General features: G+C 40.2%; 1 protein-coding gene and 1 non-coding gene across 2 annotated transcripts in view; one reads left to right on the top strand and one right to left on the bottom strand.

Annotated features, from left to right (window-relative positions):
- The window catches only part of Galntl5 (polypeptide N-acetylgalactosaminyltransferase like 5), a 36,718-nt gene extending 19,867 nt beyond the window's left edge, over window positions 1-16,851 (bottom strand). The window contains exons 1-3 of the mRNA XM_078028006.1: window positions 16,843-16,851; window positions 14,585-14,864; window positions 4,567-4,687 (exon numbers count right to left, since the gene is read on the bottom strand). Coding sequence (XP_077884132.1) covers window positions 4,567-4,687; window positions 14,585-14,864; window positions 16,843-16,851 — 410 coding nt within the window. The remainder of the gene's footprint in view (window positions 1-4,566; window positions 4,688-14,584; window positions 14,865-16,842) is intronic.
- Window positions 13,003-13,075, top strand: Trnaa-ugc (transfer RNA alanine (anticodon UGC)). Its single transcript has one exon. It is a non-coding gene; the product is annotated as a tRNA-Ala (tRNA).
- Window positions 16,852-18,498: the final 1,647 nt, after the last annotated feature.

The following is an 18,498-nucleotide window of genomic DNA, read 5'->3' as shown; positions in this document are numbered from 1 at the left end:
GAAAGATTCTGAATGAACAGTGTCATATTAAATCCCAAGAATCTAAGAAAAGAAGAGAAAATGAAGTTCAGTTAGTAAAAGGAAGGAAATGATAAAGACCAGAGCATGCATACTTCAAATAGAGATTGGGAGAGAATAGAAAAGATGAACAAAACAAAGAGGTGTTTTGTTGTTTTTGTGGTGTTGGGGATGGAATCCAGGGCCCCATGCATGCTAGGCAAGCGCTGTACCACAGAGCCACATCCTCAGCCCAAGAGCTGTTTTTTTTTTTGAAAAAATAAACAAAATTGACAAACTTTTAGGTACAGTAATAAAAAGACAGAGTCGACTCAAATAAGTGGAATCAAAAAACAAAAAGGAGACCTTCAAGTTTACAACACAGTACAAAAAGAATCATGAAACTACCATGAACACTACAGTCAACAAATTAGATAGTCTAAAAGAAATGGGTGAGTTCCAAGACACAGACAAGCTACCAAGATTAAGTCAAGAAGAAAGAAAATCTGAATAGACCAATAACGAGGACATTGAATCAGTAATAAAATTCTGCAGTTGAAGAAAATCCCAGGACCAGATGGCTTAATACTCAAATGTTTTATGTTCTACCAAACATTTGAAGAGCATGACCTTTCTCAAATTCTAAAAAAAAAAAAAAAACAAAAAAGAAAGAAAGAAAAGGATGGAACACTTCCAAACTAAATTTAAAAGGCAAGCATTACCCCGATATCAAAGCCAGACAAAGACACTACAATAAAAGAAAATTATTGGCTAATATTCCAGATGAACACAGTTGCAAAAGTTTGTAAAGATCATCAATAAAATACTAACAAAACAAATTCAATGGCCCACTTGCCACGCTCGAGTGGAATTTATTTCTGGGATACAAAGACGGTCAAACATATGCAAATTCATAAGTGTGAAATACCGTATCTACAGAATGAGGGACAAAGGTGATGTGATCATCTGAGAGGGGCAGAAGCTGCACTGGACAGAATCCTACATCAGCAGGTTAGGTATGTGGAAAGCATGTACATCCATCCTCCCAAGCCCTCAGCACACGTCCTACCCGACAGCAAGAAGTTGAGAGCTTTTTCTCTAAGATCAGGAACAAGATAAGGATGCCCATTCCTGTCACTTTTATTGAACATAATAATAATAACAATACAAGATAAATTAACAAAAGGTATTACAAGCAGAAAGGAAGAAATTACATTGTTTCTGTTTGTAGACAGTATGATCTTATATGTAGAAAATTCTAAATACTCCACCAAAAAATTGTTAGAACTAATAAATTCAGTAAAGTTGTAGGATATAAAACCAACATACAGAAATCAAGTCGCTTCTCTATACACTGACGATGAACCATTCAAAAAAGAAAGTAAGAAAACAGTTCTATTTAGAACACAAACAAAAAAACAACCACCAAGGAGAAAATTTAACCAAGGACATGAAAAATCTATGCATTGAAAATTACAAGACATTTATAAAAGAAATTGAAGACACAAATGAAAAGATACTCCATGTTCATGGCTTAGAAGTATCATCATCTATGCTACTGAAATGACTATAGAGTTAACACAATTTCTTTAAGTATTTCAGAGACATTTTTCACAGAAACAGAAAAAAAAATGTAAATGTTATGTGCAAACACAAAAGATCTCAAACAGCCAAAACAATCTTGAGTTTAAGGAATAAAGTCAAGACATCACATCACCTGATTTCCAAATCTGCTATGAAGCCAAAATAATCAAAATAGCACCACAGGGTCATGAAAACAGACACACAGGCCAATGGACCAGAAGAGAGATACCAAAGTAAATCAATGCATTTATGCTCAATGAACTTTCAAGAAAGATGCCAAGAATGTGTCAGAGGAAGTACAGTCTCTCTAATAATAATTTGTACTGGGAAAACTGATATCCACACATGAATGGAATTAGACCCTTATGTCAAACCATACTCAAAAATAACTCAAAATGATCAAACACTTAAACATAAGACCTAACTACAAAATGACTAGGAGACAACATTGGCATGGGCTTTTCTTTAGCTACGACCCTGCAAGAATAGCAACAAAAACAAAAATAAACAGATGGGGTGGTATCAGACTAAAAAATCTTCTGCACAGCAAAGAAATTAATCAACAGGGTGGAGAGATGACCTACAGGTTAGGAGAAAATATTTTCAAATCACATGTCCGATAAGGAATTAAAATCCAAATCATGCAAGGAGCTCAAACAACTCAATAAGAAAACAAGTGATATAATTAAATAACTGACAAAAAAAATCTGAACATTTTTAAATGAGGGCAAACAAATGTCAATGGGCACATAAAAAATGCTCAACATCTCTAATTGTCAGGGAAAATCAAATTAAAAGTACAATGAGGCCGGGTGTGGTGGCACACACCTGTAATCCCAGGGAGGCTGAGGCAAAAGGATCCAAAATTCAAAACCAGCCTCAGCAAAAGCCAGGTGGCAAGCAAAACTCAGTGAGACCCTGTCTCTAAATAAAATACAAAATAGGGCTGGGGATGTGGCTCAGTGGTCAAGTGCCCCTGAGTTCAGTCCCCGGTATCCACCCCCCACAATAAAAGTACAGTGAGAAATTACCTCATATATGTTAAAAGGGTCGTTATCAGAAAGATGAACATTAACAAGTCTGACAAGATTTGGAGAGAGAGAAACTTGCCCACTCTTGGGAGAGGGCACGGTCACTGTGGAGAACAGCAGGACCTGGCTATCCCACTTGGGGAGATATATCCAAGGAAGTCAGTGTACTGAGAAGACAGCTGCACTCCCAAGTTCACCATCAAGATGTGGAATCAACCAAGTGCCCATCGATGAAGGAATGGCGAAAATGTGGCAGATGCCTGCAGCAGAATCCTATTCAGCTCCAGTGAAGAAGGAAACCTGGTCGAGGACCTTATGTTAAGTGAAAAGAAGCCAGGAACAGAAAGACAAATGCCACATGACCTCACTCCTGTGTGATTGAACTCACAGGGGCAGAGAGTGAGGGGGAGGCTGGGGAGGGGTAAAGGAGGGAGGTGGGAAAATGTTGGTCAAGTTTACAAATTGTCAGGAAGAATAAGTTCAAGAGAGCTGTTGAATAGCGTGGTGACTAAGTTAATGTAACGTGGACCTGAAAACTGCTAAAAGAGTAGAATTGAAGTGTTTGTTTACCCCTTCAAAAAAAAAGTGTATGAGATAGTACCTGTGTCAAATAGCTTGATTTAGCCTTTCCACAATATGTGCGTGTGCATATTTCAAAGCATCATAGATGTATACAATTTTAATTTTCAATGTAAAAAATTTAGATTACATTTTTAAAATAAAAGCAAAACTGAAATCCAAGTTCTATTTAATGGAATAATAATGTGGTTACTACAATAAGGGCTGGAAATTAGCTTGGACTTTGGGTAAGGTAGTCATTCCTAGTGTTAAAGGGTTTCTTCTCCAACAGAGTGGGGTTCTTTGTTAGAACTGAATTTCCTACTAAATAGGTTAACATTTTAAATACCAAATCTGCCAAGTTTACTTCTCTTTTAGACAAATCTCTCTAAACTTTCAGCTTTTTCTTAATAAATAATAAGTGGTGGTAGAAGGGTAGCAAAGACATTTGTACTATTTCAGATGAGTGGCTATCCCACTTTGGGAGATATATCCAAAGAGTAGAAAGTCAGTATATTGAGAAGACAGCTGCACTCCCAAGTTCACGATCAAGATGTGGAATCAATCAAGTTCCCATCTCCCCATAAAGAAATTATGGGGAGAAAATCATAACTCAATGGCATTCAAAAGTATTGACCATCCTTTGTGGATAGTTAAATATTCAGTTGATTTAAAAAATTGTCCTCTAAATTCAGACCAAGTACATTTATCCTTTTCCTTTATGATGACCCAGATAGGCTATGTCATCTGGGCAAAGGCTATATCTCTTGGGTATGTCATATCAGCAGGGCCATTTATAGGTGGTTTCAAACATTTGTGGTGCATACAGGTCACAACAAGACAACGTGGCCCCCCATTCCCCTGCTTCCTGGGACTTGGAGCTTCTCTCTGTGTTACTGGTAGAAGTCTGTATTCCTTAACTCAGGGACTCTTCTTTTGGTTAAAGGAGAATATCAGACCCCTTTGCTGGAAACCATTAGAATCTAAATGATATGAAAGAGGTGTTAATGTATAGATGCTACAATGTGGAGTTTCAGTTTGGAATGATGGAAGAGTTGTTAATGCTACTGAATTGTACATTTAAAAATGGCTAGAAGTTAAATTTTATATGGATGTTACCACCAGTTTTATATTGAGGATGAACACACCTTTGGCCAGAAGCTCTTACTGGTGACTGAATAAAAAGAACCATGAGCATCTTCATGTTCAGAAACCTCTAGAGTGCATGCTGTGCCAATGGGGACCATACTCTATGCACTTCGGACTCTTGAAATAGGATCTTGACACTGTCTAGCTCCCCATCCTAAAAATAAGAATCTGCACTACTAGACTTCTATTATGCTGGAATTAAAATCTGGTTAATTAGTATTTAAAAAAAAATGGAGAAGGAACATACATGGCATTTCTGCTATCCGGCACATCTCTCTGGTAGCCCAAACTTTTGCTGACTATAATATTAAGTCCATATTTTAAAAGTCCGCTAGTAAGTTCTGGGTCTGAAAAGTTAAAATCGTTATCTGCAAGAAAAGATAATTAGAGACACGTAAGTAAAGACTCAAAACTGTCGTGCTGAAGCAGGGTAAAAAAGGAACTCTCTCCTGGACTCCTTTTATAATGAGGCAGAGTCATTTTCTTGGAACCTGATTTCCCAGATGACAAGGCCACAGTGGGGAGCACAGGGATTACACAAATCAAAGTGGATTCTTTAGTCATTTAGTTTTCTGTGGAAGGAAGCTGCTCAGGTTCCAGGTGCTATGACAATTCTCAACTACAGTGTAAAATTACAGTAACGGGGGAGGGGGGAGATTTGGGGAAGGTGGGAGGATGAAACCCCAAATCCCTCGCCCAAAATCCCATTAGAGAGAACGAAGCTTGGTAACAGAGGACAATTCCAACGTGCCAAACGTAACAGTAAATGAAGTTGGGTCAATTTTCCTATCAAAAGATAAAAACTCAGTGGGAATAAAAACCAAAATTCAGTAATAAAAGATAAACAAAATGAACTAAAATGGTTAAAAGCAAAAGCATGAGCAAATAACATAGAGGGTCAAAATCTCATTTAAAAAATCATACAGTTCACTGGAAGGAGCATGGAGAGAGTCATTTTATACTAAGCTCTAAGTTGCATTAGAGATTCAACAGTAATGAGCTTGTATTAATCATATCAAATAGTACTGCAACAGAACACTTCAAAAATGGAAATATCATCATGCATTTTCACAAATAATAGTAGCAGGATATTTTAAGAACACTTGGAATCAGAGAATAAATCTTGAAAAATATAATTGTTTCCTTGGTGGAACTATGTTGTGCTTTGTCTTCAATAGTATCTCCCTACCCCGTGCCCAGAGAGTATTTTCCAAAATCGGAATAAAAAGCTGCATACAAAGGGGGTTCTGGTCAAGAGCATCCCCATTCCTCCCAGATCCTCTTGTACCCAACAGAACAGATAAGCACAGGAGGACTTTGAGAGATGCAGCAGGATTGCCTCGGGGCTTGATGAAGGACACCCAGAGCTCTTTGGAATTCTTTGTTGCTTCCTGTGCCTCTCAGTCCACTGTGGAAGCCTCTATCTGAAACCACCAACAGGCACAGATAAAAACAGCTTCAAATAACCTTTCCCCGGTCAGCAACTAGGGAAAGGGTGGCCTGATTACAGAAAGCCTTCAGGAATATCCTCTTCAACAGAGAACTTTCATTCTACCGCCTGCTCCGCAGAAGCTGACAGTGTGGCTGGCAGAAACCAATGGCCCACTGAGAAGTAGGTGGCGTACTGATTCCCTCCCGGTGACGTCAACAAGCTGATCACCAGAAACTGATATGACTCCATTTTTGGGAAACCAGCTTCTACCCTCAAGGCTTGTCCAGAGGGAGGGGACATGACCCCTGTCCTTAGAAAGACCCACAGAACCTCCTAGGCACGTACCCACCCTGCTGAGTTGTTTGTCTGTAAATAACAGGAGAGATCTGTGGCTCCAGGTGTCCCTGACTCAGTTACTCTAGGTGAGGACCCATAGCAACCCCCTAGCAGCCCCCAATCAGCATGAGACAGGGAAAATATCTGAAATGCCAGGTGACCCTCCCAGTAGTTTCGGTGATTGATAAGATGATTAGGCAACCCTGCAAGTTTAACCAGTCAGTTCAAATGAATCCACCTCTTGAACCAACCAATCACCCTTACCCACCTTGTTCCCGCCAGTGAATGTGCTAATCAATGTTAAGAGTTGTTGTTTGGGGCTGGGGATGTGGCTCAAGTGGTAGCGTGCTCGCCTGGCATGCGTGCGGCCCAGGTTCAATCCTCAGCACCACATACAAACAAAGATGTTATGTCCGCCGAGAACTAAAAAATAAATATTAAAAATTCTCTCTCTCCTCTCACTCTCTCTTTAAAAAAAAAAAAAAAAAAAGAGTTGTTGTTTGATTTTCCCACCATGCGAAATGGTTTGCTGATGCTGAGAGTATCCCCCCAAAAAACCTATGATTCCTCACTGAACTAAGGGTCAGGACTCACTCCCTGGGACCGCTGCGTTGGAAACAGTGGTGAGTCCAGCTCGAGCTTGCAATAAAGACTCTTGTGTGACTGCATCAGATTCGGCTCCTGGAGGTCTACCCACGAATCTAGCATTGCAATCAGGGAGCTGGTCTTCTGCAACCTCACCAAGTGAAACAGGGGCTGAGTGTACTAAGGTAGTGCCAGGGCCATTCTGAGCCTTCAGTCTCAGCTGGCAGCAACAAGAATTATCCGGTGGTACTGTTACTAAAACTTGCCCAGAGACACTACTTGGATCCTGGGCTTGCTGGATTCATCTGTCCATACCATAAGAAATGGGCAAATGGTAGAAAAAGGAATTTTATGCAATTTGATCAAACTAGGAAGAAGCGGCTTGATTCCTGGTCCCGCAGAAGCACGGCTAGTTTATAGACACAAAGGGCTAGTGATATACATACGTAGATTTAGTTAGGCTGTGCTAATCAGAAAATATGTCAGTTTTAATTTCCTTGGTATTTGTCTTCAGCATGAGGAAGATTTCTCAGTGGGAGGCAGTTCAGAAGTTAGAGCAATTTGGAGCTTTTCATTTCAAAGGGGGGCTGTTTCAAATTCCCCATTTACTTGATCTCTCAATCTGGAGGTAATTGGGGCTCCATGTCATCTGACTGGAAGTCCATTACTGAATCGGTGTGCAGATCCCATCAAGGAACTTGAACTTCAGGAATTAGAAACTTATTTCTGAAGGAGGCAAAGTCTGAAACATTTTAACAGCTCCACCTAGGAGATGAGCCTTAGTGTTAATTTGCGTAAAAATGCTCCTTCCCTAGCCTCCGGGCTGGTTCACCAGAAACTGTTATGAGTAGGGGCTCAGCAGCATTCCCCATTCCCCATTCCCCAGCTGAACCTCCATCACACCTGGGAGCTAGGAAGAGAGAGAAACAGATGGTGTGAGTCCAAACAACTGACGCTCCGCTTCTTCCCTGTGCCAGCAAGGCCTGGTGGGGAGCCGCATCTCTCCCACCCGGTGTCAGTGGGGCAGAAGAATAAGGGAAGGCAGGCAGGACAACAGACCCACTGCTACCCCAGTTACTGGTAAGGTGTAGGTGGGCTCTGAGAGAGAGCTGGACTTTACCCCACCCATCTGCAGTGAGACCACCTACAGGCCAAGTAGCCTGGGTGGTGCCCCTGGGCCCAGCAGGAAGTCACACACACACACACACACACACACACACACACACACTCTCATCTGGCCTTGTGCTACACCTCAACAGGGGTACTGCTGCCTGCAAAAGGAGCTCACGATACCTATGAAGTCTCACAATATCAACAATTCTAGGATCCAGTACAAAAATCCACTAGTCATGCCAAGAATAAGGGAGATCTCAAATTGAATGAAAGAAGACAACCCAGAGAGACCAACCCGAGAAGAACCAGGCTGAATTATCAGATGAGATGTTCAAGCAGTCATCGTAACAGTGCTAGAAACAAACAGAAAAAAGAGAGAATCTCAGCAAAGAAACGGAAGTTACAATCAAAAACCAAACGGAAAGGAGAGGACTAAAGGTGATCTAAGTAAACTCTCTGAATGGGCTAGATAGACTGGTGATGACAAAGGACAGGATCCACCAGGACAGATCAGTGGGATTTGCCTGATCTGAACAATAGAGAGAAAATTAACTGGAAAAGAATTGGAGTGAGGGTCAGGGATCTGCCAGATGAAAGGGCAGCTCACTTTGCATCATGGGAGCTACAGAGGAAAGGGGGCAAAATAGGATTGGAAAGTGCTCAAAGGAATAATGACTGAAAAGTCCCCCAATTTGGTGAAATATGGAAATCTACAGATTGAAGAAGCGGAGCAACCCCTCAAAGAGGACAAACCAAGGAAATCCCATCGAGATGCAGCACAATTAAATGGGTGAGAACTGAAGACAAGGAAAACCCTGACAACCAAGGGGAGGTGATGTGATACTTAGAGACATGAATTTGTGCTCGTTTGTTTGCTCTTTGAGACAGGGTCTTGCGATGCTGTCCAGGCTGGTCTTGAACTTGTGGGCTCAGGTGATCCTCCAGCCTTGCCCTCCCAAGTGCTGGGGAGTACAGGTGTGCACCCCGGCCCAGCTGACAAACACCAATTTGAATGGAGGAGAACCACAGGGAACAGACAGAAATGGCAAAACACTTCCAAATGTTCAAAGAAAAGAACTGCTGACCACAGCAAATTCCATATCCACCAAAAATATCCTTCAGTAATTATGGAAGAATACAGACATTCTCAAATGAAGAAAAAGTAAGAATTTGGCAATAGAAACACACCTTTAAGAAATAGCAAAGGTAAAATCGTGCAGAGGCACCTGTTCCTCAATTTAGTGGTGTTCCCCTTGAGGCTGGAGGGTGGGGAAGAAAAGAGGGGGGCAGGTTTTGACTGTATTGTTGAAATTTACTCCTTTGAAGAACAGAAGGCTACCTGAGGTGGATACATCAAACTATAAAAAGAAGTTAAATTTAGGTAGTAAATGCATGCATGCTTATTTTGTTATTTTCTGTGATGAGTATATATGCATATTAAATATTTTATAATTTAAAAATTAAGTTGCCTTTAAAAGGACATTCTCTTACTGTTTCAAATATTAAATTTAAGTTTTTTATTAATTCCTTATAATTAGGCATAATCACACATGCATGGAATATAATTTTCTCCCCTTCATCCCCCGTACTTCCTATTCCCACCCCCTCATTTCCCTTCCTCCACTCTACTGGTCTTCCTCCTATTAATTTTTTTTAATTGGTGTTTTATTGGTATAATAAAGGTGGAATTCATTCTGGAATATTCAAACACGTACATGGCATAATGTGGTCCAATTCAAGGAGTCTGGCTTATTTCACTCAGCACAATGTTCTCTGCTCCCATCACTTTACCATTCTCCTTTATGGCTGAGTTAAACTCCACTGTGTATTTATTCATTTTCTTAATTCACTCATCTGTTGACAGGCACCTGGGTTTTATAACTTGGCTATTGTGAATTGTGCTGATACAAGCACTGATGTACCTGAACATTATTGCATGCTGATTTTAGTTCTTTTGGATAAATAGCAAGGAGTAGGACAGCTGGGTCATATGGAGTTCCATTCCTAGTCTTTTGAGGAATCTCCATACTGTTTTCCAAAGTGATCGTGCTAATTTGTAGTTCCACCAACAACGTATGAGTTACCTTTACTTCCACATTCTCTCCAGCATTTATAGTCTTGTTGGCTGCCATTCCAACTGGAGGGAGATGAAATCTCAATGTAGTTTTGATTTGCATTTCCCTGTTTGCAAGGAATGTTAAATATTTTTTTTATGTATTTGTTGGCCATTTGTATTTCTCCATTTGTATTTCTTCTTTGGAGAAATGTCTGTTCATGTTTTTTTCCCCCCATTTACTGATTGCATTATTTATTGTTTATTTGGGATCTTTTTGTTGGTTTTAAAAAAATTTTCTAATTAGTTATATAGGACAATAGTCTGCATCTGCATTTTGACATATTGTACACAAATGGAGCACAACTTTTCATTCCTCTGTTGTACATGGTGTAGTCATACCAGTAGTTTTTCTTGTTTAATATATGCATTCAATGCTATAAACTTTCCTTTTAGAACTATTTTTGTACTGTGCCAGAGATTTTGATATGTTGTATCTGTTCTCATTTGTTTCTAAGAATTTCTTGATTTCTTTTCTTATTTCTTCTATGATCCATTCCTCATTTAAGAGAGTATTGTTCATGGGGTGCCTGTAATCCCAGTGACCTGACAGGCTGAGGCAGGAGGATTTCAAGTTTGAGGCCAGCCTCAGCAACTTGATGAGGTTCTAAGCAACTTAGCACAACACTGTCTCAAATTTAAAAATAATATAAAAGGACTGGGATGTAGTTCAATTGTAAAGTGCCCCTGGGTTTAATCCCTACTATATCAAAAAAGTATTCTTTGTTCAATCTCCATGTGTTTATATAGCTTCTATAGCTTTTCTTGCTGTTGATTTCTAATTTCATTCCATTATGGTCTAATAAAATGCATGGGATTATATTGAGCTTTTTGTATTTGCTAAGATTTACATTGTGATCTAGAATACGGTCTATTTTGGAAAAGGTCCCATGAGCTGCTGAGAAGAAAGTGAATTCAATTTGATGTGAAATATTCTGTAGATGTCCATTGGACAAAATATTATGTGGATATCCATTTGACTTATAATATTATTTAGATATAATATATAATATTATTTAGATTAGAAGTCTCTTTATTAGATGAACTGTCTCTTGGTGAAAGTGCTGTGTTGAAATCACCCAATATTATTGTATTCAGGTCTATCTGGGATCAATTTTCAGGAGGAGTGTGTTTGTGTGTTTGTGTTTGTGTGTGTGTGTGTGTGTGTGTAATTATGTACACCAACATTTGGGGCATAATCATTTACAGTCATTATATCTTCTCTTTGATTGTTCTCTTTACCAGTATATAGCAGCCCTCTTTGTGTCTTCTGATTATTTTGTTGACATCTGCTTTGTCAGATATGAGAGTAGCTTGCTTTGTCAGATATGAGAGTAGCTACTCCTGCTTGTTTTTGAACTCCATTTTTATAGAATATCCTTTTCCATCCTTATACTTTCAGTTGGTGGATGTCTTTGCATGTAGTTGGATCTTGTTTTTTAATCCATTCTGTGAATCTATGTCTTTTAATTGGGGGGTTGAAGCCATTTACATTCAGTGTTAAGGGTAGATGCTTATTTTTTCCTGTCATTTTTGTGTGTTTGCTTTAAATAAAGCAAATTAAATAATTAGGTCTTAATTTTCACTTAGCTAATTGCTCTTTTAGAAAGCTTCATCAATTTGAGAGTTTTGGGATTTATTTTTGAGTTCTTCTGTGTGTAGCATATCTTCAAGTATTTTTTTAATGCTGGTTTAGTGATCATGAGTATTTTTAGTTTATCCTTATCATCATGGAACAGTTTTATTTCTTCTTCAAATCTGAAAGATAGCTTTGCTGTATTATAGCAATCTTGACTGACCATTGTGGTCTTTTATGGCTTGGAATATCTTATTTTAGTATCCAATTTGAGAAGTCAGAAGTGAGCCTTATTGGCTCACTTAAAGAAGTGTGAGCCAATATTTTTTCTCTTTAGATTTTAATATTCTTCCCTTATTTTCTATGGTTGGCTTTTTAATTATGATATGTCTTAGAGACCTTTTTTTTTTTTAAAAAAATCTTGTCTATTTGAGGTTCTATATACATCCTGTATGTGCATGTCCATCTCATTTCTAAGGTTAGGAAAATTTTCTGCTGTTGTTTCACTGAAAAGCTTCTTAATGCCTTTGGTCATTATATCCATATGTTCCCTTGACTCCATGTTCCTATATATCCCAATGACTCTCAGGTTTGGTCTCCTGATGTTGTCCCAGAGCTCTTGTATATTCTGATTGTGGTCTTTTATTTTTTTCTTTATTGCATACTGAGTAGTCAAGTTTATATACACTGTCTTCAAGGTCTGAAGTTCTATTTGCTACATAATACAATCTTTGTTGATAATTTTAAGTGGATTTTAAACTTCATTCAGTAGTCTTTCATTTCCAGGAATTCTGATTGGTCTCTTTATTGAAATTGTCTTTCAGTTTCTGTATTTGCTCTCTTAACTCATTCCTTAGATCTTGTTTTAGCTCACTGAACATTTTATTAACTGAATTTTTATAGCAATTCTCTGGAATTTCATCCATTTCCCTAGCTATGGGTTACTTTGTTGGGGGATTGTAGCTGGGGGGAAGACTTGTTTGCCTGTTTCCTCATGTTCTCAGAGGTCTTGGACTAGCACACCTATTGAGATGGATTAAGATAAATGTCTGTTGTCTACTATGAAATCTGTAAGACTAGTTGCCATAAAAAGAGAAATGGTGGGGTCAGTATTTAACATCAGCACCAACAACAAACAATTGTGAATCAGATCTAATATTGAACAGTAATTGTCAACTACATCATCCACTGTGTTAATAACCACACCAACGCTGATGGTGGGGAGTAGGAATTATATCAAACAAATTGTTCTAAAAGGTAGCATAATTACATTTCCTTAGGTGAAATGAAGTAGGAAGGCAAGTAAAGAAGGTGAAATGAAGTAGGAAGGCAAGGGTGCAGGAGAGAGGTAGCAGATGACAGCCATAGAGAAGGAGGAGTAATAAATAAATAAAAGTCTAAGAGGAAAAAAGAGAGGGGAAGAAGGAACGAGGAAATTTGACAGTCTACCCACATGTCAGAGTTGTGGTGTATTTTCTCCTTAAAGAAGAAGGAGTGATAAGAGAAACAAAAACAAAGATACAGGGATGGGGATGTAGTTCAGTTGGTAGAGTGCTTGCCTTGCATGCACAAGGACCTGGGTTCAATCCCCAGCACCACCAAAAAAAAAAAAAAACAAAACCCAAGAACCCCATATAAAACCTACCCTTCAAATTCAAAACAGGCTACATAACAAATGGGTGAAGAAAAAGCAATTAAAATGAAAGAAAAATTATATGAATACATCTGTATCCTTGAATCTATTAGCATGACCAGAACCTACACACACAGAATGGAAAAATTTTTTTAAATATATTCTTTTTTTTAAAAAAGGGGGAAAATTTAATAAAAAATGAAGGGATTATGGTGTTTTAAAGTGATGGCAGGGGTGGATGTTTATTTCTTACACTTTTGGGCCATTCTTTGCATTTATTTTGGGGCTGTGTACCCGTTGGACCACGGACCAGGGCTTGTTAAACCCGACTTCTTTGTGTTTCTCACCAAGCTGCCAGCCATTGGGGTCTGAACCAAAGCTGGTGGTAATACCTCCCAGCTTCCTGGCTCACAGCGTAAGATGGGATAGACTGAGGAGGACTGAAAATCGGAGTTTTGTCTGGATAGTCTACCCCAGAGTGGGCCTGATGGGGAGATCTAAATGGGAAGTCCTGTGGCTGGGGCTTGGTTCCGGCTGTCTTAGGAACTTTGTTGGAAGGATTCGAGGTTAAACATACATGCCGTGTTGCTGAGTAGATGCTCATCTCTGCTGGATGTCTGGATCTCAGGAACCTCCCCAACCCATTCTCAGAGCAGGAAATCTCATTCTCTGCAGGTCTTACATATTCCACCACCATGGGTGTGAGTTTCCCAGAGTCAGACCTGGAGTGCAGAAGTGCCTTCTGACCAGTTTCTGGCCTCTTCCAAGCTGTGGGTGACCAGCAACAAAGGGGACTCGGGCCTCTCTCCCCTCAGTTCCCCAGCCTCAGTCACCACAGGCACAATCCTCCCTGCACCTGTTTCAGCCACACGGGTCTGAACTCCACCACAGGTATGGGACCGGGGCTTGTTAAATCTGACTTCTCTGTGTTTCTCACCAAGCTGCCAACCATTGTGGAGACACCTGTTATCAGCTCCTGGTCTCTCACCTCTGCATGCTGCCCTGCGGCCACCTGCAGTTGGTTCCCACCCTGACCTGGCTGGCAGGCTGAGATTCTGATCAGTTTCAATCCTCAACCTGCCCCACCATCTCTGGGTCTAAGGTTCTACTCCACAGGTTCTCCCCAGCCTCTCCTCCTGTGCTCCCTGCAGTGGACTGGCAGGGACAGTGCGACCAACATCAGCCAACTCGGTGTGTCTCTATCATATTGTTTCTTGTTTTGTGTTTAGAGCTCCTGAATTTCTGTGTCTGTGATTACTTTACTGTCCAGTGTTGAATGTCAGTGAATTCCCTCAATCACCACCTCACCGAGGAGCAGTACTGCTACTTGGATCTGAGCAGAGGAACACCTGGGGCATGCCGTCCTCGAACCTGCTGTCTTCCCCCTGGACCCACATGTTAGATGTGTGGTGTATTTTCCCCCTTAAAGGCCTAACAGAAAAAAAATCAAAATACTTACATTTCAGAGAAAGAAGACTGGGGCTTTTAGGCTCCTCTTTGTCGGAAGGATTAGTTACTACCTGGGGTCTTGGTATTTGTCCTGGGTTGTGGAGGATTTGTTGATGCCCATATTTTTCAAGGGACAAGAGTGATTCAGACTCCTGGGTATTATTCTGGTAGCTCTCATGGTGATGGTGGAAATATATGAATAACGGAGGTATCCAGATCCCAAACAACAGGAATGCACAGAACAAACACTGGATTAAGATATTTCTCAGTGTAAACCTAGCATTTTTGAATGTCAGTTCTTCAGTTTCCTAAATCAGAAAATTTAAGAGAAACAGTGTTAGATATTTCAATGATTTCATCTACTTTAGTTAAATCCGCTTTCCAGTGTTTAAAAAAACATAACCGTCTTGATATCAGTCCTTATCATATACATAAAGCATATTGCTTTTCTAATTAGCAAAAAAATCTTAAAATAGATGTTTACAAGGTTATTTAACATTCAGAAATAGCACATATTTAAAGTCCTCAGCCCCTACTCCTGAGTGAAATAATGTGAAAAATGCCTCACTCATCTCCATGCCCAACCCATTTTGCAAAGATAGTGTACATCTGTAAAAAATCTGATATGTCACCAGTCAAAAAGTTAAAAATGTAAAGACATGCAGTGTCACATGCTACAGAGAATATGGATAATGAGAACTATGGTCCGCTCCCAAAGGGACTACAAATTTGCATAACTCTTTTGGCAATATATACATAAGGTAAAGAAGATATATACATAAGGTAAAGAAGCTGTCCATCATGAGACATTTACAAGAATGCTAATTGAAGTAATGTGGATATTGGTTTAAAATGAGATTCAATTTAGCCTTTTCTCAATAGAAGTGGCAAAGTGAGGCTCTTCATTTGCTGATGGAATAAATCAACTGAAACTACATGCACTAATATTGTGAAACCTAAAAATCATAATGTGCAAGCAGAACATGATGTGAATTTGCAAAACACAAGAAGCAGTGCCACTGTTTACAGATGCACCCGTGTGTAAACAATGCATACAAACGACATATACAAATATAGTGTGTTCTACCTATCACGTTCCTGTGCTGGGCAAACATTCCCACCTTCTGACCACCAGATCAGTACCTGGGGTCACAACATACCCCAGCTGGGAAGTGCTGGGCTGCTAAGAGAGGGAGGAGAACTCATATCCAGGGGCTGTAGGTCAGTTATGGCCAACCAGCAGGGGCAGGGCCACCTGTGGGGGCTGAGTCCCTGAGGAGGCTGCATCAAGGTGGGAGAGTCTAAGGTTAGAATAGAGAGTGCTTCGCAGTACAGGAGTGTTCTCCCAGGACACAGGGCTAACACTTGGCAGAGATACTGGACGCACAATAAACATTCTTTGGCTGAATGAACAATACTTTACAAATGAAATATTTGATTATGCAAAGAAAGAATAACAAATGTATAATAGATGGGGAAAATTCTAACCCAGGGAAATGGTGGATTAAAACACAGAGAGCTGGGGGTGGAGCTCAGAGAGAGGGCACTTACTTAGCTGGGGTGAGGCCTGGGGCTCTAGCCTCAGAACCAACAATGAATCAAACAAATCAATAAATCAACCAAAAACCGAAAAAGGAAGGATGCTGTCTTAATTTATATTATTTCCACATTCCTATTAAATGTATAAATTTTGAGAAAATTCTGTGTTAACGTTCTCCAAAACCCAAATGACAAAATACACAAGACGCGTAACCAGATCTTACGGTCAGAGTTAGTGTATTTATAGGCTCAGATTATTACAGAAAAACAAGTCCATGTTCTCAAGGATTCTAATTTTTAAAAAAACTTGGAGGGATTTCTCTTAAGGGGCAAACACTTGTGGAAACAGTCCCTCTCTGGTTTTCTTATTTTACCAAGATCAATCCTCGTGGTCCATTCTCTTAAACAGAGCTCACCCTGGTTCTCTGGAGTGTTCATTTCTCCTCCCAACCCACCCTCCACCACTCCCACGAAATGCAGGAAACCTCTCATCTAAGGGATAGGTCTAAGAGGCCTGTGATTGGTTTTTTTTTTTTTTTATTAACTTCAGAAGAAAATCATGTTCAGTTATTTTCTTCACTAAAATATAATTTACATGATAGAAGGACACAGAATTGATTTTTAAAACCTATTTCAACAATGATTTATATGTTGAAATGTTAAGTTAATAAAATGTTAAGTACACTAAAGAGAATCAGGAACTACCTAAAAGGATCCCGTAAAGAAGAAAAGAAGGCAATTAATTACCATCGACATGTGCGAGTGTGCACACTCATACGCACAGGCACAGATACACACATGGGGGAATCTGGATTTACAGACATTGAGTTTGTTTTGAAATGTGAGATTTTAGAGTTAGGAAAAGATGACCTTGCTTTAAATAATGCCATGACTAATTTTTAAGTAGATAATTAGTATTTTTTAACTCCTGGCCTTCCTGGGACAATGTTAACACTGATCTCCACGTAAGGGCTACACCTCTCTGATACTTTAAAGGTTTTTTCCCCTTACTGAATATTTTAAATAATAACACATTCATTTATAGACATGTTAAGATCTCAAAGGAGTATATAGAGAAGACCGGGCTGTTCTTCAAGAACGAAAGCCGTCGCTACTCCCATTCCTCCCTCTCTAGGGTGACATAACTAGCCTGGATGCATGCTGCCCTTTGGAGATTTGAAGACATCTTCTTCCCGATTCCTCAGCATTAGGATAATGTCAGGGTTCCCTGGAAGGGGGACTCCCCCCACATCTTGGTCCTCCCCTTTCTAGCACACCAGCTCCCTCCACCTACCATTGAGGTCACACTCCCTGCATCCTCTGCTTTGACAGTGTTGGATTTGCCAAGTGGAGTCATAGGCAAAATTAGGTGGGAGCCTGGGGGACTGGACTGAAAGGTGGAACTTTCTGGATGGCAGATTGTATGGTGCTGGATTATCCTAGGTGGTCCCGGCTATACAGTGGTGCTTAAAATGCAGCACTAGGTCACCTCACAAAGCCTGGTGACATCACAGGGCATGGCCACCTCCCAGAGGCCCCTCCCCATGAGCTCCAACTAGCAGGTGGAGTCCAGGAGTTCAAGAGGTCAAAGGAGGCTTCTACAGAGACGGGCAGCCTGGTACCTCCACTGGAGAAACACGGAGAGCCTCGTGAGGGTCAAGGCCAAACCCTTCTCTAGATTAGGCCTACGGTTTAGCTTTTCTGAAATAAACTTAAGAAAGATACAAGCTTTCAGAATACCTCACGAAACTTCAAGACAAGCTAAGGGGTTATCTGACTGCCTTTCAGTTTTTCACTTTCCAATATATTACTCTACATTTAGATTTTAGTACCTGAGTTCAGCCAAATGCTTGGGAAACTTTGTCCCTTATGAGTCTGAGTGGATTTATGCTTCCTGAGGAGGCTGACCCAGTGGTCTGCTTCAGGTTTGCTAGAGGAAGGGGTGGCCGGGGCCCTTCTATTTCTTCCCTGGGGCAGGCAGGATGGGCAGGGACTTCCAGGCCCCCACTCATGAGCCTCCTCCAGTCAGGCTGCAGGGAAAGGTGTGTCTGCTTTCTGTAACAGTAACAGTTAGTGTTACTCTGGGGGCGGGGAATGTCACTCAGGGGTAGAGCACATACCAAGCCCTGGGATGGGTCTCCAGCACTGAGGAAATAAAAAGAAGAAAAAAAAGAAAGAAGGAAAGTGTAAGTTTTTATTCACAATAGTCTCAAACAGGAAACAATTGAAGTGTCATTGATAGTAGAATGGATAAATGGTGGCATATTAATATAACGGAACGCAAACAGCAACGAAGAATCCTGAACTACAGCAACGCGGATGCACCTCAGACAAAAGGTCCAGGGTTAGAAGCAAGACCCAGGCGTGCACGATGCTGTTTATATGACGTCAAGAAAAGGCAAA

Source organism: Ictidomys tridecemlineatus, chromosome 2 (assembly GCF_052094955.1).
Source record: "Ictidomys tridecemlineatus isolate mIctTri1 chromosome 2, mIctTri1.hap1, whole genome shotgun sequence".
Classification (NCBI taxonomy): domain Eukaryota; kingdom Metazoa; phylum Chordata; class Mammalia; order Rodentia; family Sciuridae; genus Ictidomys; species Ictidomys tridecemlineatus.
Note: the sequence above shows the minus strand (reverse complement) of the source record. Positions and strands in the feature narration are given on the sequence as shown.